Below are 23,684 nucleotides of genomic sequence, written 5' to 3'. Positions count from 1 at the left end.
CTGGCCACTGGGGCCTTTTTAGACTCTAAAGTCCTATTGGTTTAGGAAACAGCACATGTACATTAGCCACAGTGTTCAGATCCCTACACTATCTTTTGCACTGAAGTGTCTAATGAGAGTGTGCAAAGGTCATTATGAAAGGAGGGGGAGCAGGGTCAGGTGTGACATCACTTATTGTGAACGGTGCCTGTGATAATATGTAGCCTTGCTGAAAACTGTTATTGAAAGGACAGGAAATAGGAATCCAAAACAGCCCCAAGTAGTCAGTGTGACAACTGCAGAAGTTGTTACATCTACTCAATCATGAGTGAAAGAAACAAAAACATGTATACATATTATACTGACCTGGATACGGCTGGGAAGATGATGTTTTAGTGTTTTCATCAGCTCCAGACTGCGAGGACTCATAATAAGCAAAGCACTGCTCTATGGTTGCAATTATCTGGAAGATAGTATAACAATTGCAGGGTTAAAGAAGCCCTCCCATTAATGTTTTTATCCTCTTAATATATTGCAATCATCATATTATTAAGCACTGTGTACTTACAATTGCTCATTTTGCCTTTCTACCAAGTTAATTCTTCTCTTTTCCATTAGGTTTCTGACATCATGTGATTAAAAACGGACTGGCTGAATCCTTCTAAGCTCTATGTAGAAACAGAAAGTCTCTTTTTCCTGCATGAGTCATGAGTCACAGCAAAAGTCCCTGGCAGGAGGGAGGAACAGTTGGGTCAGGAGTTGAAGAGGGGAATAATTTATGCAGGGATAAGAAACTTCCTGTTTCTACAGAGAGTTTAGAAAAGAGAAGAATTATCTGGGTAGAAAGGCAAAATGAGCAATTGTAAGTACACAGTGCTGTATAATATGATTGCAATATATTAAAATAATTCAAACTTTGATAGGAGGAGGAGTGCACCCCTAGATAAGAAAGAGTTTTTCTTTTCCTGAAGCATTTTTGCAGCCGTTTGGAACAAATTCCATCAGGATTCACTTCAAAGAAGTGACATGCACTTTTTTTTAGCAGAATCTTTTCAGAACCAAAAAAATAGATACGCAATACGATACACTTTATTGATCCCGAAGGAAACTACAGTATCATAGCAGCAAAACATAAACATGAATTACCATATTTTTCGGACCATAAGACGCACTTTTTTCCTCCAAAATTTTGGAGGAAAATGGGGGGTGCCTCTTATGGTCCAAATGTTGGGGGGGGGGGGGTTGTATATTTATGTGTGGTGTGGGGGGAGCAGTATCGGTGGAGGAGCGGGGCACAGGAGGCAGCAGCCGTGGGGAGCACTGAATATTCATCCTCCTTAATAGCGGTATACAGTGTAGCCGCGCTGCGGCTGTTGCCGGCTATCTCCTGTGCCCGCTGTTAAAGGACTTGAATATTCAACCTCTCTCCACGCCCATGGATGTGGGGAGGGGGTGAATATTCATGCCCTTTAATGAGCAGGCACAGGAGATAGCCGGCAGCAGCCGCAGCGCGGCTCCGCTGTGTGCCGGCTATGAAGGAGAGTGAAGTCACTGCTCCCCGCGCACACAGTCCCGGGGTGGGGAGCAGTGACTTCCGGCAGCTGATCTCTCCATGTGAGCCGCGCATGGCAGTGACGTCATGCGCGGCTCACATGGAGAGATCAGTGCAGGCAGACAGGACGCAGCGCTGGAGGAGAGAAGAGAGGTGAGTATGAGTGTTTATTTTTTTTTAATGTGCAGCCTGATGGGGATTAGGGGGACCATGCATACTAGGACAGGGATTAGGGGTGCCATGCATACCAGGACAGGGATTAGGGGTGCCAAGCATACCAGGACAGGGATGAGGGGTGCCATGCATACCAGGACAGGGATGAGGGGTGCAATGCATACCAGGATAGGGATGATGGGTGCCATGCATACCAGGACAGGGATTAGGGGTGCCATGCATAACAGGATAGGGATGATGGGTGCCATGCATACCAGGATAGGGATGAATGGTGCCTGCATACCAGGACAGGGATGAGGGGTGCCATGCATACCAGGACAGGGATGAGGGGTGCCATGCATACCAGGATAGGGATGAGGGGTGCCATGCATACCAGGATAGGGATGATGGGTGCCATGCATACCAGGATAGGGATGAGGGGTGCCTGCATACCAGGACAGGGATGAGGGGTGCCATGCATACCAGGACAGGGATTAGGGGTGCCATGCATACCAGGACAGGGATGAGGGGTGCCATGCATACCAGGACAGTGATGAGGGGTGCCATGCATACCAGGACAGGGATGATGGGTGCCATGCATATCAGGATCGGTATGAGGGGTGCCATGCATACCAGGATAAGGATGAGGGGTGCCATGCATACCAGGATGGAGGGATGCCAGGCATACCAGGATGGGGATGGGGACCACATATAAAAGAAAGGGGGGTGGCATATATACCAGTGTCAGCAGAAGACCCCCTCCCCCTTAAAAGTGCATCATGACCACATTTTTTGCTTAAATTTTTATTTTTTTATTTTCCTCCTCTAAAACCTAGGTGCGTCTTATGGTCCGGTGCTTCTTATAGTCCGAAAAATACGGTACATAGATAGGAAGAGTTTTCTAAGCCTTTTTGGAACAGAAAAAAAACTAAATTTGAACATAGCCTAAGGGTATGTTCACATGAGTTTGTTTTTAGCATAACTGCAAAATAAAAATCTGTAAAATTCCTATAAATAAGTTCCATGTGAACATTCCCCAAGACTCCTAAGGGTATGTGCACACAGGATGTTTTAGACGTTGGCCTATCTGCATCGTTTTGTGCGTTCCCTGAAGCGTCTTTCTTGTTGTGTCGTCGAACATATTTAGTGGCTGTTTTTGTTTTTTTTTAAATAAATATATATATATATATATATAGATATAAATATATATATATATATATTATATATATAGTACAGACCACAAGTTTGGACACACCTCATTTAAAGATTTTTCTGTATTTTCATGACTATGAAAATTGTACATTCACACTGAAGGCATCAAAACTATGAATTAACACATGTGGAATTATATACTTAACAAAAAAGTGTGAAACAACTGAAAATATGTCTTATATTCTAGGTTCTTCAAAGTAGCCACCTTTTGCTTTGATGACTGCTTTGCACACTCTTGGCATTCTCTTGATGAGCTTCAAGAGGTAGTCACCGGAAATGGTCTTCCAACAATCTTGAAGGAGTTACCAGAGATGCTTAGCACTTGTTGGCCCTTTTGCCTTCACTCTTCGGTCCAACTCACCCCAAACCATCTCGATTGTGTTCAGGTCTGGTGACTGTGGAGGCCAGATCATCTGGCGTAGCACCCCATCGCTCTCCTTCTTGGTCAAAAATAACCCTTACACAGCCTAGAGGTGTGTTTGGGGTCATTGCCCTGTTGAAAAATAAATGATGGTCCAACTAAATGTAAATCGGATGGAATAGCATGCCACTGCAAGATGCTGTGGTAGCCATGCTGGTTCAGTATGCCTTCAATTATGAATAAATCCCCAACAGTGTCACCAGCAAAGCACCCCCACACCATCACACCTCCTCCTCCATGCTTCACGGTGGGAACCAGGCATGTAGAGTCCATCCGTTCACCTTTTCTGCGTCGCACAAAGACACGGTGGTTGGAACCAAAGATCTCAAATTTAGAATCATCAGACCAAAGCACAGATTTCCACTGGTCTAATGTCCATTCCTTGTGTTCTTTAGCCCAAACAAGTCTCTTCTGCTTGTTGCCTGTCATTAGCAGTGCTTTCCTAGCAGCTATTTTACCATGAAGGCCTGCTGCACAAAGTCTCCTCTTAACAGTTGTTGTAGAGATGTGTCTGCTGCTAGAACTCTGGGTGGCATTGACCTGGTCTCTAATCTGAGCTGCTGTTAACCTGCGATTTCTGAGGCTGGTGACTCGGATAAACTGATCCTCAGAAGCAGAGGTGACTCTTGGTCTTCCTTTCCTGGGGCGGTCCTCATGTGAGCCAGTTTCTTTGTAGCGCTTGATGGTTTTTGCAACTGCACTTGGGGACACTTTCAAAGTTTTCCCAATTTTTCGGACTGACTGACCTTCATATTCTTAAAGTAATGATGGCCACTCGTTTTTCTTTACTTAGAATTTGTATTATGGCAAGAAGAAAGCAGCTAACAGTCTATTCAGTAGGACTATCAGCTGTGTATCCACCAGACTTCTGCACAGCACAACTGATGGTCCCAACCCCATTTATAAGGCAAGAAAACCTGACAGGGCACACCTGTGAAGTGAAAACCATTTCCGGTGACTACTTCTTGAAGCTCAAGAGAATGCCAAGAGTGTGCAAAGCAGTCATCAAAGCAAAAGGTGGCTACTTTGAAGAACCTAGAATATAAGACATATTTTCAGTTGTTTCACACTTTTTTGTTAAGTATATAATTCCACATGTGTTAATTCATAGTTTTGATGCCTTCAGTGTGAATGTACAATTTTCATAGTCATAAAAATACAGAAAAATCTTTAAATGAGAAGGTGTGTCCAAACTTTTGGTCTGTACTGTATATGTAACATAGTGGAAGCCACTATAAGAATGGTCAGGTCACTTCTTTTAGCCACTTCATGTCACATCTAGTCACATTGCAATGCATATGTTTATTCTTTTTGGTGGTTTTAGCGCTTTCTCAGAAGGAATTCGGAAAAAAAATTGATTTTGTGTGCACATACTCTAACAGAATATTATCCAGTATAATAACTACAATAACTACAAGTGCTCTATTGCCCCTGGACAGCAGTCTGTAGTCTGCTATGTGAACACGGACTACAGAACACTGTCAGCTGGAGTGAGGAAACAACTGGGAGTTAGAGGTTTACGAGCAGTTACATGAAGACTCACCAAAGATTTATATCTTTTCTCAAGAAGACGCAACACCACAGTCCTGCTGTAATAGGCATGCTGGAGGGGAAACAGCAAAGATCACACAGTGTGAAAAACATATAGACAGGAGTGAACAGAAGTCTTGCAGTCATTCGTTTTCATCAGGTTGTTAAAAATGATATTCTGTCATAAGTAATACCTATTTCTTACAGGGCTTGTTACCTAGCTTTATAAGATTCCTAAAAGACAAATCTGACAAGCTATGTAATGATACGAACCCTTTGTATAACAAAACACATTTTGGGAGTGTTCACTATAGCTTCACCCACCCTAAACGGTACATATAACAATGTATTAATCTACTGCTCTTTCACTTTTATTACTAAATTAAATAAATTAAATCAATAAGATAAAAATATACATTAAAATTTTTCAATAATTATATTCATTTTATTCACTTATATAGCACCATATACAAACTCCTTGCAGATGTTGTCCTTGGTGGGATTTGAACCCAGGACCCCAGCGCTGCAAAGCAACAGTGCTAACCAGTAAGTGATAACCACTGAGCCACCATGGTGCCTGGTATGATATAATAATAAAATAACGAGGATTTCTGTTACTGAATACAGTTTTATGAAATATTTCTTTACAATGTGCTGGTTAGTTAGAGACAGAAAACAATGGGGGGCACATCTTTATAAATTACCATCCATTTCTTGAACCACACAGCCTTTGTATCGATCATCGACAAGTAGAAAACTGGATCTAGGAGCATTTGTGAGCTTGATTCCTGAGTGACTGATAACAGAGACAACGTGCTCTCTACAATTTCTTCCATGTACCTAATCGCAGGGAAAAATGACACTTAGTGTTTAGACATGGAAAGACATTAGTGATGAGCGCAAGTGCTCGTTACTCGAGTTTCCACCGAGTATCACGGGTGCCGCATGTTCAAGTCCCTGTGGGACAGCCCCAAAACATGCGGGGATTGCCTGTGTATGTCAAACATGTCACTCAAGCACCCGCCATACTCGCTGCATACCCGAGCACCCTACGCAAACTCGAGTAACGGGCACTTGCGCTCATCACTAAAAGACACAGCAGAGCAGGCGACATGGCAGAGTCGGCAAGCAGCAACTTCTGTTAAGGACCATCTGAGCCGTATACAACTGTAAATGGACAACTGAGATTTACATGTTTGGCACGGGAAAACACTGTACAGACAGTTCAGATTTACCACGTATTTTTTTTTACAATTATTATTATAAGATTAATTTTTATAGAATATTTTTAGTGTAGATTCAGATCAATTTGATCATCTGACAGCTGCATATGGTGACAGCCACTTTTAGGTCACAAAAAAATGCAAAAAGTGTATAAACAAGAGTGATCATAAGAATTCTGTAATGCAGAAACAGCGCCCTGTATAACAGCACATACTTTTCAGGATGTCTGATCCAAAAAGATGGCGCTTCCTTCTGGTAATCATTCAAAAGGCGAATCTAAAGAAACCAATTATAATTGTGAACTCACTTAAAAAGGCAAAGATAACTAAAAACATTGCAAAGAGCATATAATCTTACCTTTTTCAGTGTTCGCACAACTTCAGGACTATTAATATCAACACCAGTTAATAATATCGGTTTATGATTTAAAACAAAGGATGATTCTAAGTGTTTGGCTGAAAGAAACAAGAAAATCTATTATGTAAAATACACCTATGATTCATTATAAATACATTTGTGTTACGTTTTTGGTAGTGACTTTTTCTTTATGTAACTATCCATAAAAAAAAAAAAGAATAGAAATCTTACAAAGTTTCCACACCAGCCACTGGAGTCCACATGACCGATAAACCTATTCTATTTTTGTAGCTTAAATTTTAGTTTTACTGTGTAGACTAGGGTAGAATCAGAAGAGTCATCTCATGATCATCAAAGTGTGTGAAATTTAAAGGGGTGGTCAAAAAACAAAATTTATTTTAAACATAAATGACTTCCTCTTTGATGATGCTTTGTTTGAGAATCCCAGTGCATGCTGTGATAGTCAAACGAGTCATCATCAGGGAGCAGAGGATGACACAGGTTCTTCCTGGGTGCTAGATTATCTTCTTACAAAACGCACTGACAGTGCGCTCTCTTGTCGGCTTGTCACTTTTCATCAGAGCTGGCGAGAGAGTGCACTGTCATTCTGCGTATTGCATACTGCAGAGTGACTGAAGAGTACTGGAGAGTGACAAGACTCTACTGAGCATACAGTACAGACCAAAAGTTTGGACACACCTTCTCATTTAAAGATTTTTCTGTATTTTCAAGACTTTGAAAATTGTACATTCACACTGAAGGCATAAAAACTATGAATTAACACATGTGGAATTATATACTTAACAAAAAAGTGTGAAACAACTGAAAATATGTCTTATATTCTAGGTTCTTCAAAGTAGCCACCTTTTGCTTTGATGACTGCTTTGCACACTCTTGGCATTCTCTTGATGAGCTTCAAGAGGTAGTCACTGGAAATGGTTTTCACTTCACAGGTGTGCCCTGTCAGGTTTCATAAGTGGGATTTCTTGCCTTATAAATGGGGTTGGGACCATCAGTTGTGTTGTGCAGAAGTCAGGTGGATACACAGCTGATAGTCCTACTGAATAGACTCGTTAGAATTTGTATTATGGCAAGAAAGCAGCTAAGTAAAGAAAAACGAGTGGCCATCATTACTTTAAGAAATGAAGGTCAGTCAGTCCGAAAAAATTGGGCAAACTTTGAATGTGTCCCTAAGTGCAGTTGCAAAAACCATCAAGCGCTACAAAGAAACTGGCTCACATGAGGACCGCCCCAGGAAAGGAAGACCAAGAGTCACCTCTGCTTCTGAGGATAAGTTTATCCGAGTCACCAGCCTCAGAAATCACAGGTTAACAGCAGCTCAGATTAGAGACCAGGTCAATGCCACACAGAGTTCTAGCAGCAGACACATCTCTTCAACAACTGTTAAGAGGAGACTTTGTGCAGCAGGCCTTCATGGTAAAATAGCTGCTAGGAAACCACTGCTAAGGGCAGCCAACAAGCAGAAGAGACTTGTTTGGGCTAAAGAACACAAGGAATGGAAATTAGACCTGCGGAAATCTGTGCTTTGGTCTGATGAGTCCAAATTTGAGATCTTTGGTTCCAACCACCGTGTCTTTGTGCGATGCAGAAAAGGTGAACGGATGGACTCTACATGCCTGGTTCCCACCGAGAAGCATGGAGGAGGAGGTGTGATGGTGTGGGGGTGCTTTGCTGGTGACACTGTTGGGGATTTATTCAAAATTGAAGGCATACTGAACAAGCATGGCTACCACAGCATCTTGCAGCGGCATGCTATTCCATCCGGTTTGCGTTTAGTTGGACCATCATTTCTTTTTCAAGATGGTTTGGGGTGAGCTTGACCGCAGAGTGAAGGCAAAAGGGCCAACAAGTGCTAAGCATCTCTGGGAACTCCTTCAAGTTTGTTGGAAGACCATTTCCGGTGACTACCTCTTGAAGCTCATCAAGAGAATGCCAAGAGTGTGCAAAGCAGTCATCAAAGCCAAATGTGGCTACTTTGAAGAACCTAGAATATAAGACATATTTTAAGTTATTTCACACTTTTTTGTTAAGTATATAATTCCACATGTGTTAATTCATAGTTTTGATGCCTTCAGTGTGAATGTACAATTTTCAAAGTCTTGAAAATACAGAAAAATCTTTAAATGAGGTGTGTCCAAACTTTTGGTCTGTACTGTACATCGGAATTGACAACCAATGCATGAAACGGATGTCACTGACAATGCTTCCTTTCAGGGAAGGGGCAGAGGCTGCAGCAGTAACCTCTGCCCCCTGATGAAGACTCACTTGACTATCCCAGTATTCTCAAACAAAGTGTCATCAAAGAGGAAGTACGATAAAAAAAAAAAATCGGTAGTTAGATAGGGTAGTGAGAAAACGATAGGGACTTTTTAATTAAGGTATATTAGAAAAGAAATTAGATTATGACATTAATATAGATTGGCATTTAGAATTAAAATAAATTTTAGTTTCTAACCACCCCTCTTAAAGGGGTTGTCCACTACTACAACAACCCCTTCTCAATCTGAATGTGTGCCACCGTGAAAATAAAAACACCTTTTCTTACCTCCCATGTCGGCGCTGTTCAAGCAGTGTCGGCACCGTTCCAGTGGTGTTGGTACTCATGTTCCCAGGGCTCATATGAGGGTGTGCTACTTGTGTTCCCGGGGCTCAGTTGAGGTTGTTACGTCACACGAGCCCTGCGCCCAATGAGTGCTGGCGTCACTCTCCCCGGGTATTAGTAATCAAGAGGAAGTGAGTGGCCAGCCGCAACTCTCTCTTCTTCTCTTCTCAATTATGAACAAGTTTGAAGGTGAGGAGAGTGATGCCAAGTGACACCATTGCTGATTGAGTGTAGGGCTCGCGTGACGTAAGAACTTCATGTGGGCCCCGGAAATGCGAGTGCGGACACCGCTAGAACGGCACCATCATGGGAGGCGAGTATAAGTGTTTTCATTTTTACAGGGGCAAACATTCAGATCAAGAAGGGGTAGTCCAAGTAGTGGACAACCCCTTTAATGAAAGACGGCAGCTTAAGACCACCTTAAAGGGTTATTTTCTTCATCATAAATGGTTCAGCTAAGTGATAGCCTGCAAACTTTGCAATTTACTTGTTATTAAAAATCCTCTCCTGTCTCAAGTATGGTGGGATTTTAAATTTTGTTGTTTCCTGCTTGGTGCCTAGATTACCAGCCAACCCTGCTTACAAGCTCTATAGAACAGAGTTTGTAAGCAATGGTCTGAAGCATTCCAGAACACTGAATCTGGCCAGGCTTAGTGCCTGTGCGTTCCTCCGATGCTGTAAAGTCAAAATTGCTTTGGCTTGCGGAATCGGAGAGCACACAGTTTAGGCAAGTGGCACAAACTTTTACATTGTGAACATGTTTATTACTGATAGGCAATGATGAATACACAGTGTTATGGAGCATTCCACACTATGTATTAAAATCAAATATATATATATAAATATTCACACATATATATGTATTATATATATATATATATATATATATATATATATATATATATATATAAACTCATACATACCCAAGCTTGTGTAGACTTCTCGTGCCATATTCAAAGGAGATGAAGAGAATGTTTTAGCATAAAAGCGCAAAATTCTTTCCTGAAAACAATCAATTGAATATTTTAAGTGTACATTCATGTCAATTTGTTCATCTGACAGATGCAGATAGTGATGGCTACTTTTAGGCTAAAAAAAAATGCAAAAAATGTGTAAACAAAGCTGAACCTACAGTATTCTGGAATGTAGAAACATTGCCCTGTACAGCTCTCTTCTGGATAACGTATTTTTGTCTTATTTACTGAATCGTGAGAAGAGCAGCACATACAGGACTTCTCAGGATACCTGATCCAAAAAGATTCAGATTCATTATAGAGCAGGAACTTTAAATGATCAAACTCAAAGGTGACATACACTCTTAGAAACATACGAAGATGGTTTTGGTGTCAGTATTGATGAATAAACTACTAACAGTCCATAGAACAAAGACCATTAACGAAAAGCCTGATCTATCGCCTCGACTCCCCCATGCACAGGCATAATCGGCCCAGTCGAGTACCTAGCTGCTGCTAGAATCATCTGGCTTATGTCCCAGAGAACAAAAAGATAGGCAGTTGGATAGTCTGATATTCCTCTATGATAGGAGCCCATTCCCTTTAATTGCTTTTATACATTCTTACTGTGAACGTGGAATCCGGATCAGCCAGAGCCAAAGTGAGATTTTTATGAAGAATGTTCCAACACTCACAATTGAGGACATCTGACGGGGGAGCAGAACACAATGTCTGCATGGCCTCCTTCCGTACCTTTAGAGAGAAAGGGGAATTGAACAATTGAAATATCACTTTAGATATTATTGGAGAGAATGGTCAAATAATCACTAGGTTGACAAAGAGCCAAGGTCCATAAGAATTTGCTGCTGAACCTTACTTCTTGGCTTGTTTTCTTACTAGCTGGATACAAATTGAACTGGTGGAATAATTAGATTAAGGCAAACGTCCGCCATACTATTGGCCTAAACAAAGTTTGCCATCTGGTTAAGAACACCTAACAGAATACTGTCAATTCCAGGTTTCCAAAAAACTAAAACTCTCCACTACACAGCACAGATTTGCAGTTCAATAAATGGTTATTAAAACTGCGTTTTAGGCTGGAAAATGAAAGTCTTGGAGTTTTGCAACTCAAAAGAATCCCACTGGTCTATGTAGAAGTAGAAGGACATTGTCAATGTCAGTAAATGGCTTCTATAAAAGTGTGCCATAAGCAGAAATTAAGAGAGGGCGTCATTTTCTCACAAACACCCAGCCACCATTTGGCCTCCTTCCCACTATTTGTAGGGCAGGCATATAATAAAGGCATTACGCAAAGAAAAGCAGGTTAAGGACAAACTCACCTAAATCTTTAGGGTATGTGCACACGATGCAGAAATGAAGCAGAAAATTTCTGCATCATTTCTGCATCTCCCTGGCAGAAAAAACGCATGCAGATTGTGCATGCGTTTTTCCTGCAGAATACATGCGGATCCACATGCAGATTCACATGCGTTTCCGCATGCAGATTGACAAGCGCTTTCCAGGCGATGTTAGCATCACCTGGAAAGTGCTTGACAACTAGGTCACACTATATAAATCCATGCAAACAGCATGGATTTATACAGTGTGAACCGAGAGAGTGTATATACTTACCTCCGATGGCCCGCGCTGTCCTGCTCACTCCGTTCTCCCGGCTGCCGGCAACTTTGAATTGAAAGACCTGCCGACGTCAGCGTCACGTGACCCGTCACATGACTCTGACGTCACCGCAGGTCCTACAACTCACTGCAAGTGCCGGGAACCAAGCGGGAGCGCTGCGCGGGCCGACAGAAGGTAAGAATACATTTATTTTTTATTTTATTCTTCTTTTTACAGCTTTTTTAATGGTACCTGGGTGTGGATGAGACTCTCCTCTCCTCCACACCCGGGTACCATCCGCACATTAGAACGCACCAATTACGCAAGTACAAATGCTGTCTTGCGGAATTGGCGCGTTCTAATGCAAGTCAATGGCGGCGAAATCGCCGCGTTTCCGCAAAATTAATTGACATGCTGCGGATTTTTGACCGCAGCGTTAACGCTGCGGAAAAATCCGCATCATGGGCACAGCACATGCGGATTTCCATTGGGGAACATTGCTGCCCTTCTACCATGCGTTTTTCATGCGTTTCCGCGGCGTTTACGCAACTGCAAAAACGCCGCGGAAACGCATGAAATACGCATCGTGTGAACACAGCCTAACTTGAACTTATTGATGGCACAATGTTTTAAGAAAGTACAGAAGAAGACTTTAGAGTAAGACAGGCTTCTCTACATACAGTGTAAAGCATGCTATACTGGTAGATATCAGGTGTAAGACTTGGTTATCCCCAGTAATCAGTATCACGTATACCCTGTACCTCCTCGGGCTGACTTGGGTCCAGCTGCTCAGCAATTATCTGTAACTGTTCCTGATTCATGAATGTATAACTCTGAAAAATTGAAAATATTCAGACAGGTATACATTACAATCTTTAAACAGGGCTGCAAAATAGGCAATAAATACTTTTGTATTGTCCACACAACTCTTGCTGAAATACAGACTGATCCAACCTTGGTCCAGGCTGTAGTCTGATGATTTGTCGCCAGGTTGTTACTGTGTAACCTGATGTCGGGGCAGATACCCTGATTCCAGTGATGTGTGACTTACTAGGTGCTGCAGTTTTGATAAATCAGTGTTTTCTCTGCTGCAGATCTGGCAGTTCTCTGAATACTGAGCTCTGTATAACCCCAAGCACACTACTGATTGACAGCTTTCTGTATACACCGTGCATAGGCAGAAAGCTGCAAATCAATGGTGAGAGCAGGATTTCACAGAGCAGAAGGACTAGATGGCATGAGGCAACTAGTCCTCCACTGATAAAAGCTTGCTGATGAAACAGTGATTTTATTGAAACTACAACAAGCAGCCCAGTAAGTGACACATCACTGGAATCAGGGTCTCTGTCTCTACTTAACTGCTCTCAGATTACATAACATAAACCTGCTGACAGATTCTGATTAAAGACGTCTGTTCTACAGGGGAGTGCCCTTTAATCATTCTGAATATTTTACACTTACAGGTCTTTTTTTTACTAAAGTTATGGATGAGTTTTCACTATATAGGATCATTATTTTTCACCTTGACAGCATGTACTGTCTTCACTGGTCACATGAGATGATTATCAGTGGATATATAAGTGAATATATGAAAGAATAAAATAAAATGTACCTGATTGAAAGAAGAATCGCTGTCAGAGCAGTTATCCGTGAATCTACTGCTATGCTGCTCATGCAAAGCTTTCCTCTGCATTTCTCGGTTCTTGGCCTGATCCTCTTCAAACTTATTGAGAAGAGTCTCCACCACGGCCATCGTCAGATTTTTAAGTGACAGCATCATCTCCGTGTACCTAAGTAAAATCAGTATTTTTAAGACTTGGAGCTAATCAGTTCACACTAGCAAGCTATTCAGAATCATTTTTGCATTTGTGGCCAAATTTTGAGAGTCAATTTAATAGAGCAATTAGCAAGTACTATTAATACTGTTGATGAAACCTCAATCAGATGTCAAATGTGATCACCAGGTAACCTCTTTGATGTATGTTCATGTCACCTCTGCAGTAGAAAATGAAACATTACTGGGCACCGCATGAAAGGTTCAAATGGGGTCAGCAATCCTCCAAAATGATGACCTTTTTACTCCACCTTGACAAATTCGGAAAAGTATTGGAGTTCTCATTGGTGGAGAACTGTTAATAGAGTAGATCAAGAGTCACTATCTAAAGAGGACAACCTCTTTAAGGCTATGTGCGCACATTCAGGATTTGACTGCAGAAAGTTCTGCAGCGTTTCTGCATCTCTTGGCAGGAAAAACGCTGCAGAAAAAAACACGCATTTTTCCGTTTTTTTTATGCGTTTTTGTACATCAATGAATGCTTTTTGGAGCTAAATAAAGTTATTTGAAAAATGGGACATTGCTTTAACTCTTGGATTACCGTCAGACCTGGGGTGAGTATATTGGTTAATTTAAATGATTAAAGAATGTGTCTTTTGTATTTCAAATAAAGTCTTTACTCTGTGTGTGTGTGTGTGTGTGTGTGTTTATTGAACTCTTTACTTTAGTATTTTACCGCAATGACAATCCTGAGCGGAAGATTCCGCATCATGTGCACAGCACATCAGGATTGTTATCGCATTAGCTGGCAGACAGACTACATAGCGTTTTTTGGTGCATTTCTGCGTGGAAAAAATGCATCAAAAACGCACAGTGTGCACATAGCCTAAGGGGGATGTCCAGTGGATAAGAGATAGGTGTGTGACCGTTGTGGGCCATATTGTAAGGCCTTCATCTATGACTTAGAATGGTCCACGAGTCCTCCAGTAATCCTTCCTGCACAGAGGAGGAGTATGAATGGACCAGCGGTTGTGTATACGCCATTCAATGTCGTAAACCAGACAAGTACAGCTACAGTGGTGGCCAAAAGTATTGGCACCCCTGCAATTCTGTCAGGTAATACTCAGTTTCTTTCTGAAAATGATTGCAATCACAAATTCTTTGGTCTTATTATCTTCATTTAATTTGCTTGCAAGGAAAAAACACAAAAGAGAATGAAGCAAAAATCAAATCATTGATCATTTCACACAAAACTCCAAAAATGGGCCAGACAAAAGTATTGGCACCCTCAGCCTAATACTTGATTGCACAACCTTTAGCCAAAATAGCTGCGAACAACCGCTTCCTGTAACCATCAATGAGTTTCTTACAATGCTGTGCTGGAATTGTAGACCATTCTTCTTTGGCAAACTGCTCCAGGTCCCTGATATTTGAAGGGTGCCTTCTCCAAACTGCCATTTTGAGATCTCTCCACAGGTGTTCTATGGGATTAAGGTCTGGACTCATTGCTGGCCACCTTAGAAGTCTCCAGTGCTTTCTCTCAAACCATTTTATAGTGCTTTTGGAAGTGTGTTTTGGGTCATTGTCCTGCTGGAAAACCCATGACCTCTGAGGAAGACCCAGCTTTCTCACACTGGGCCCTACATTTTGCTGCAAAATTTGTTGGTAATCTTCAGACTTCATAATGCCATGCACACGGTCAAGCAGTCCAGTGCCAGAGGCAGCAAAGCAACCCCAAAACATCAGGGAACCTCCGCCATGTTTGACTGTAGGGACCGTGTTCTTTTCTTTGAATGCCTCTTTTTTTTTCCTGTACACTCTCTGTTGATGCTTTTTCCCCAAAAAGCTCTACTTTTGTCTCATCTGACCAGAGAACATTCTTCCAAAACGTTTTAGGCTTTCTCAGGTAAGTTTTGGCAAACTTCAGCCTGGCTTTTTTATGTCTCGGGGTAAGAAGTGGGGTCTTCCTGGGTATCCTACCATACAGTCCCTTTTCATTCAGACGCCGACGGATAGTACGGGTTGACACTGTTGTACCCTCGGACTGCAGGGCAGCTTGAACTTGTTTGGATGTTAGTCGAGGTTCTTTATCCACCATCCGCACAATCTTGCATTGAAATCTCTGGTCAATTTTTCTTTTCCGTCCACATCTAGGGAGGTTAGCCACAGTGCCATGAGCTTTAAACTTCTTGATGACACTGCGCACGGAAGACACAGGAACATTCAAGTCTTTGGAGATGGACTTGTAGCCTTGAGATTGCTCATGCTTCCTCACAATTTGGTTTCTCAAGTCCTCAGACAGTTCTTTGGTCTTCTTTCTTTTCTCCATGCTCAATGTGGTACACACAAGGACACAGGACAGAGGTTGAGTCAACTTTAATCCATGTTAACTGGCTGCAAGTGTGATTTAGTTATTGCCTACACCTGTTAGGTGCCACAGGTAAGTTACAGGTGCTGTTAATTACACGAATTAGAGAAGCATCACATGATTTTTCAAACAGTGCCAATACTTTTGTCCATCCCCTTTTTAGGTTTGGTGTGGAATTGTACCCAATTTGGCTTTAGGACAATTCTTTTTGTGTTTTTTTCATTGAAGACAAATTAAATGAAGATAATAATACCAAAGAATTTGTGATTGCAATCATTTTCAGGAAGAAACTGAGTATTATCTGACAGAATTGCAGGAGTGCCAATACTTTTGGCCACCACTGTATAACACGGTCGTGGAAATGTATGACTGTGCCAACGCTCACAGTTATAACTGTTTCTGCCATTTGGAATAGCACATGACTAAAGAGGTTTTGTGGGGTGAAATGAAAAGTCAGTAGTCACTCTATGTGACTGCCGAATTGTGACAACTAGACTACAGTTCTCTTCTATTGAGAGACCTGGATGAGACCAGTCGCAAATCACATAAATGGGTTCACATGACTGACCAGTCATATAGGGCATGATTCAGCATTCACAGTCAGGCTACTCTTCTTAGGCCATGGCCCCACTATCAGTATTTGGTCAGTATTTGGTCAGTATTTTTCTCAGGAGTGGGTGATAAATACAGAATTGGTGACTTGTTTCTATTATACCTTTTCTCTGATTGTTCCTCACCTGGTTTTGGCTCCCACTCCTGAGAAAAAATACTGACCGAATACTGATTGTGGGGCCGTGGTCTTAAACTGGAAAACCCCTTTAAGATTAAAGGAGTTTGCCACTTTCTCTTATCAGTGCAGGTTTCCTCACAAACTGACCTGCACTCCAATACATAAAATGGCTGCCTCATAAGGGAAAGCTGCTTTTCTATGGAAAAGGCAGGTGCACTGGTCTGGTCACATGCTTTTCCACCAGCAGCCATTTTATGGATAGAAATGGTGGTCAATTTGTGAGCAAAACTGCAAAATAAAAGTAGCCAACCCCTTTAAAGAAAACGTATTGGTTATAAAATATAAAAAAGCATACCAAGTGATAGTGATTGAAATGACAAGACTTTTCTGAAATATACGTCATTGATGAATTGAATGATTTCCCTTGGTAAAACAGGGATGCGGGTTTTACTTTCACTTAACCAGGAGGAGCACAAAACTGTCAAGACGCTTTTCTCTGAGAGACACTGACTGGGGAAGAGGGTGATCCTACACATAACCTAAAAAGTACAGTAGTGTTCAAAGTAATAACTCATGTTTGTGAACACACTGATAACAATGCACGTGGTTTTCATGAAGAGAAATGTATATAATTTTTAACTATTTTACAGAAAATAACAAAAAACGAACATTGGGTTGTTCTAAAAAATAGCAGTGTCTGCATTTGTCTTTACAAACTCACAATATGTACTCTTTTTTTTTGAGGATTTAAGCATTCCTCTGAATCACTAACCTAATATTTAGTTGTATACCCATAGTTTTTTAGAACTGCTTCACATCTATGTTGCATAGAGTCAACCAACTTCTGGCACCTGTCAACTGTTATTACATCCCACAATTTTTTGCCATTTGTTGGCTTTGCCTCAGAAACGGCATTTTTGATGTCACCCCACAAGTGTTCTATTGGATTAAGATCCTGGGATCGGGCTCCCACTCCATCAACTCAATTTTGTTGGACTGGAACAAAGATTTTGCTTGTTTAGTGATGTGTTTAGGGTCATTGTCTTGTTAAAACACCCATTTCAAGGGCATATCCTCTTCAGCGTAAGGCAACATGACCTCTTCAAGTATTTCATTATATGCAAACTGATCCGTGGTATGCGGTAAATAGGTCCGGCACCATAGTAAGAGAAACATGCCCTTATCATGATGCTTGCACCACCATGCTTCACTGTCTTCAGAGTGTACTGCAGCTTGAATGCAGAGTTTGGGGGTCATTTGACGAGCTGCCTGTGGCCCTTGGACCCAAAAAGAACAATTTTGCTTTCATCAGTCCATAAAATGTTTCTCCATTTCTCTTCAGGCCAATTGTATCCGCTTCAGTACATGTCTTTTTTTTAACAATGGGACTTTGCGGGGACTTCTTGCTAAGAGATTAGTTTCACACAGGTGTCTTCTAACTGTCACAATACTCACAGGTAACTTGAGACTGTCTTTGATCATCCTGGAGCTGATCATTGGCTGAGCCTTTGCAATTCTGGCTATTCTTCTATCCATTTGAATGGTAGTTTTCCGTTTTTTTATTCCATGTCTCTCTGGCTTTGAGTTTCATTTTAACGCATTGGAGATCATTTTAGCTGAACAGCCTATCATTGTCTGCACTTCTTTATAAGTTTTACCCTCTCCAATCAACTTTTTAATCAAAGTACACTGTTCTTCTGAACAATGTCTCAAACGACCCATAATTCTCAGGCTTTCATGAGAAATGAATGTACAACATGCTGACTTCACCCTTAAATAAAGGCTACCTAGTTCACACCTATTTCTTCACAGAATGATTGACTTCACTAATTGAACTCCACACTGCTATTATTTTGATCACACCCCCTTTCAATTAATTATTCAAATACACAGACTCAAAAACATGCAGATCATGAGTGATGTTAGTCTGTTGGTTTTCTTAGAATCTACTGCACCAACTGGTAAATTGTTTGACATGTGGTAATATCATTTATACCAAACACAGTGATTAATATGGTTAGTCATATTGGACTGCTATTATTTTGAACACTATTGTAAATGGAGCATCAGGCTCAGATTTGGTACTATTTGGCCTGTTTCACCATTTTATCATCTTGCTGGTAGATAGAAGATAACAGGAAAATTAATTCGCCTATTTGTCTCCTAAATTCATCAAAAGTAAATCCGCAAAATATAAAATCAGGCTGAATTTACACCTTTTAGGGTTGAAACTTTGTGAATAAAGTTCAATAAGATATCTATATATAATGTAGCAAAAGAAGAAATCATCGATCTGTAAGTGGTTAATCTGAGCCTCTTGCTACGTACTGTCCACAGAGATGGCCACAACACACTAAGGGCTCATTCAGATATCCATGCAAATTGGTCCGATGTCGGACTGACCGTGCCTCTCCTAACGTGACGTCATAGAAATGTACGAAGCAGCCATGCTCCGGTCAGGAGACCCGCAGCCGTGATCGGACAGGGATACACAGATATTTGCATATGCCCTATGGAGAAGCTCTTGCTGCTCCACAGTAATCCTTCTTTTATCCCCTCTTACGTAACTACATCTAGTATGGAGATAACAGCACCTCCCCCCTGTGTATGAAGGAAAGGAAACAGCACCTCCCCCCCGTGTATGAAGGAAACAGCACCCCCCCTGTGTATGAAGGAAAAAGCACCCCCCTGCGTAATAAGGAAACAGCACCTCCCCTCTGTGTAAGAAGGAAACAGCACCTCCCCCCTGTGTATGAAGGAAACAGCACCTCCCCCCTGTGTATGAAGGAAAGGAAACAGCACCTCCCCCCTGTGTATGAAGGAAAGGAAACAGCACCTCCCCCCGTGTATGAAGGTAACAGCACCCCCCCTGTGTATGAAGGAAACAGCACCTCCCCCCCGTGTATGAAGGAAACAGCACCCCCCCCTGTGTATGAAGGAAACAGCACCTCCCCCCTGTGTATGAAGGAAAGGAAACAGCACCTCCCCCCTGTGTATGAAGGAAAGGAAACAGCACCTCCCCCGTGTATGAAGGAAACAGCACTCCCCCCTGTGTATGAAGGAAACAGCACCTCCCCCCGTGTATGAAGGAAACAGCACCCCCCCTGTGTATGAAGGAAACAGCACCTCCCCCTGCGTAAGAAGGAAACAGCACCTCCCCTCTGTGTAAGAAAGAAACAGCACCTCCCCTCTGTGTAAGAAGGAAACAGCACCTCCCCCCTGTGTATGAAGGAAACAGCACCTCCCCCTGTGTATGATGGTAACAGCACCTCCCCCTGTGTATGAAGGAAACAGCACCTCCCCTTGTGTATGAAGGAAACAGCACCTCCCCCTGTGTAAGAAGGAAACAGCACCTCCCCCTGTGTATGAAGGAAACAGCACCCCCCCCCGTGTATGAAGGAAACAGCACCTCCCCCCGTGTAAGAAGGAAACAGCACCTCCCCCTGTGTAAGAAGGAAACAGCACCTCCCCCCGTGTAAGAAGGAAACAGCACCTCCCCCCGTGTATGAAGGAAACAGCACCTCCCCCTGTGTAAGAAGGAAACAGCACCTCCCCCATGTATGAAGGAAACAGCACCTCCCCCTGTGTAAGAAGGAAACAGCACCTCCCCCCTGTGTAAGAAGGAAACAGCACCTCCCCCCTGTGTATGAAGGAAACAGCACCCCCCCCCCCGTGTATGAAGGAAACAGCACCTCCCCCTGTGTAAGAAGGAAACAGCACCTCCCCCTGTGTAAGAAGGAAACAGCACCTCCCCCTGTGTATGAAGGAAACAGCACCCCCCCGTGTATGAAGGAAACAGCACCTCCCCCCATGTAAGAAGGAAACAGCACCTCCCCCTGTGTAAGAAGGAAACAGCACCTCCCCCTGTGTAAGAAGGAAACAGCACCTCCCCCCATGTATGAAGGAAACAGCACCTCCCCCCATGTATGAAGGAAACAGCACCTCCTCCTGTGTAAGAAGGAAACAGCACCTCCTCCCTGTGTAAGAAGGAAACAGCACCTCCCCCCTGTGTATGAAGGAAACAGCACCCCCCCCCCCGTGTATGAAGGAAACAGCACCTCCCCCTGTGTAAGAAGGAAACAGCACCTCCCCCTGTGTAAGAAGGAAACAGCACCTCCCCCCGTGTATGAAGGAAACAGCACCTCCCCCTGTGTAAGAAGGAAACAGCACCTCCCCCTGTGTATGAAGGAAACAGCACCCCCCCGTGTATGAAGGAAACAGCACCTCCCCCCGTGTATGAAGGAAACAGCACCTCCCCCTGTGTAAGAAGGAAACAGCACCTCGCCCTGTGTCAGAAGGAAACAGCACCTCCTTTTGGCAAAAAATTTCAAAAATATCCTTAAATCAGTTAGTCATACAAAATAATTACTAAATAACATTTCCCATATGTCTACTTTACATCAGCATCATTTTTCAAATGTCATTTTATTTTGTTAGGATGTTAGATGGGTTAAAAGTTTAGCAGCAATTTCTCCGTTTTTCAACAAATTTACAAAACCTGTTTCTTTAGGGACATATTCAGATTTCAATGGACTTTGAGAGGCCTATATATTGGAAACTCCCCAAAAGTGAAACCATTTTAAAAACCGCACCCCGCAAATACTTCAAAACTGCTGTCAGGAAAAAAAAATATAACCCTTCAGGTACCACACAGAAATTACTGCAAAGTGGAATGAAAAAAAAAACAAATGTATATTTTACCTCTACCTTGGAGCAGAAGGAGCACTATTTGAATTTTGGAACACAAATTTGGCTGAAATAGATTGTGGGCGCCATGTTGCATTTGCAGGGCCCCTAAGATGCCTAAACAGCAGAACCTTTTTCCCCCACAATTGACCCCATTTTGGAAATTACACCCTTCAAGGATTTTATCCAGGAGTACAGTGAGCATTTTGAACCCACGGGTACTATACAGAATTTGATAACATTAAGTCGTCATATTGAATATGTCGTCATATCGTCATCAAATTTTTTTGGGAACTTTAAAAAAAAAAAACCTAACGGCAAAGAATGAAACAAACAAAAATTTTAAAATAAAAAAATTAATCTGACTAGGGAAATGATCTAGGGGGTGCACAGCGAGGCACAGTCCAAGTAATACTGTAAGTATTTACTACTTATTGGGCTTTTGATCACTGTGATAGGGTCGATCACAGTGATCAAAAGTCAGGAACCAGTAGGAAAAATCCCTGCGGGCCCGTCATTTTGTTTCGGGAACAGGAGCAGGCGTGCCGGCAGATTGCGGTTCCAGTACTAAGGAACCGTGGGGGGCCTGAGGACACAATTTCTCATGTCAGAGGAGAGAGAAATGACTTTTAAACCAGATCTACCTTTTTTAATGTGATCGCCATTATTCGTTGAATAACGGCAATCACGTGATTGGGAACTGAAAAAAACTGCCCGGATCCGTGTCCCCCGGTAGCTGAATTCCCAGAGATTTTCAGGAACTGGGGCGCTAGTTTCTTATTCCTTATCACAGTTTTACAGCGGCGATGAGGGAATGAGACCCCGTAGAAGCTGCTGTTTTATGCATTTTGGTGGTTGTTAAGGGATCAACATTCAATTTTATTGACATTTTTAAGTTAGGTGATAGCTGCAAAACCATAGGAGAATGAATAAAGCAGCGTTGAGCCTATGTGCGGTGGAAGTGACAGAAACAGCCAAGTACAGCACATTTATCATCACTGTTTTAGAAAAATACAGTAATCAACTTGCAGATCACATCAACACATCAATGTACAAACTCACTCCTTGGATTCTCGAGTCCGTTTGGTAACGCGTTGTACGAGCGTGTCGTAGCCAGATCCCTCTCCTTGTGTAAGAGCAAAGGTGCACTTCTCTGTTTCATCATCAATCACTGATCCCAAGGAGCTCTTGATGTAATGTCTCAAGTACTTCACCAGCTCATAGCTGTGAAAATGGACAGAAAATAAATACATTAGATAACATTGCAAATTACGTGTGGACTCAGGCAAGTCACATTTCATTGCATTCTATGGAGACCTGTAAACAGAATGAAGCATTGAGTGGCCAATTCTCATGAAGGGTGTAATAACCATGGAGCAGAGGATTACCTGGACTTTACCCTAATCTAGAACACGTACTTGTGGAAATGTTCATCAGTCTCCTCCAGATGCAGCAGGATCTCCTCCGCACATTCTGCCGATGGTGCAACAGCCAGCTTCTCCTTCACGCTCTGCAGCAATAGTCTAACCATGGACTGGAGGGAGGCCTCATCCTCGGCTGAAAAGCTTGCCATCATACACGTCCGTCAGCGCCACTGATAAGCGCAGCTGTACACTAAATGGAGAAAGCGATAAGTTACCCTACAACGTTTTGGACCTTGTGCTGGAATTGATATAACTAGTGTAGAGCGGTGGAATACCAGTGCTGAGAGCCCAGAATTGAGTACTGAAGGGGTTGACAAGATTTTTTTTCTTGTCATGGGGGCCAGACTTGCCTTACTCTTATGTATTTTTTTAATATTTAACGCAATTATTCCACCTATAGAAGGAAAAAAAATACAGAACTCCTATTGTGCTCTATTCTACTAGACAAGAACAATATGGCCTGAGAATAAAGATCCATAACGCGATCAGCAGAACGTGCAAAATATATGTGTGGGTATATATATACACACACACAATATACACACACAGTCCTGGTCGAAAGTGTTGACACCCTTGAAATTAAGTTCCAAAGAAATTCAAGCTGCCCTGCATCAGTGTCAGAGCAAACTATCCGTCGACATGAATGACATGAAACGCTATATATACAGTATATACTGACATCTGCAGAACATACCGGATATATACAGTGTATACTGTGATCTGCAGTACATGACAGATATATACATCATCTACTGTGTGTATCAAACAAATGAATAGGAAAAAACCTACAGAGTATATAGACCCATAAAAAAGATTTGATTAATGAATTAATTAAAACATACATATATAGATAAAATAATAGACTGATATATACAGTATACTGTGCGATCTGGAGAACATGACAGATATATACAGCGATCTACAGAACATACCAGATATATATAGTGTGAAGAATATTGTAGATATAATCCCATGTTTATCATTGTGCCCTGTTTGGTGGGGGATTATACGGATCTACAGTTTACAGCTGTAACCACACACTTTTGCAGCAAGCAGAAGGGAGGGGACTGAGGAAAGTGAG

General features: G+C 42.1%; 1 protein-coding gene across 2 annotated transcripts in view; it reads right to left on the bottom strand.

Moving 5' to 3' along the window:
• The window catches only part of TBC1D32 (TBC1 domain family member 32), a 123,911-nt gene that overhangs the window by 84,206 nt on the left and 16,021 nt on the right, over positions 1–23,684 (bottom strand). For both annotated transcript variants that reach the window (XR_012286659.1, XM_073665866.1), the window contains exons 2-12: positions 22,598–22,793; positions 22,242–22,403; positions 13,234–13,411; positions 12,383–12,454; positions 10,632–10,757; positions 9,975–10,053; positions 6,429–6,526; positions 6,286–6,347; positions 5,552–5,687; positions 4,861–4,920; positions 346–442 (exon numbers count right to left, since the gene is read on the bottom strand). Coding sequence is in view for 1 of the 2 variants with exons in the window: in XM_073665866.1 (XP_073521967.1) it covers positions 346–442; positions 4,861–4,920; positions 5,552–5,687; positions 6,286–6,347; positions 6,429–6,526; positions 9,975–10,053; positions 10,632–10,757; positions 12,383–12,454; positions 13,234–13,411; positions 22,242–22,403; positions 22,598–22,755 (1,228 nt within the window). In the remaining variant the exon portion in view is untranslated. The remainder of the gene's footprint in view (positions 1–345; positions 443–4,860; positions 4,921–5,551; positions 5,688–6,285; positions 6,348–6,428; positions 6,527–9,974; positions 10,054–10,631; positions 10,758–12,382; positions 12,455–13,233; positions 13,412–22,241; positions 22,404–22,597; positions 22,794–23,684) is intronic.

Source organism: Phyllobates terribilis, unplaced genomic scaffold (assembly GCF_046119375.1).
Source record: "Phyllobates terribilis strain yellow unplaced genomic scaffold, ASM4611937v1 Scaffold_2__4_contigs__length_985480577, whole genome shotgun sequence".
NCBI classification, from domain to species: Eukaryota; Metazoa; Chordata; class Amphibia; order Anura; family Dendrobatidae; genus Phyllobates; species Phyllobates terribilis.
Note: the sequence above shows the minus strand (reverse complement) of the source record. Positions and strands in the feature narration are given on the sequence as shown.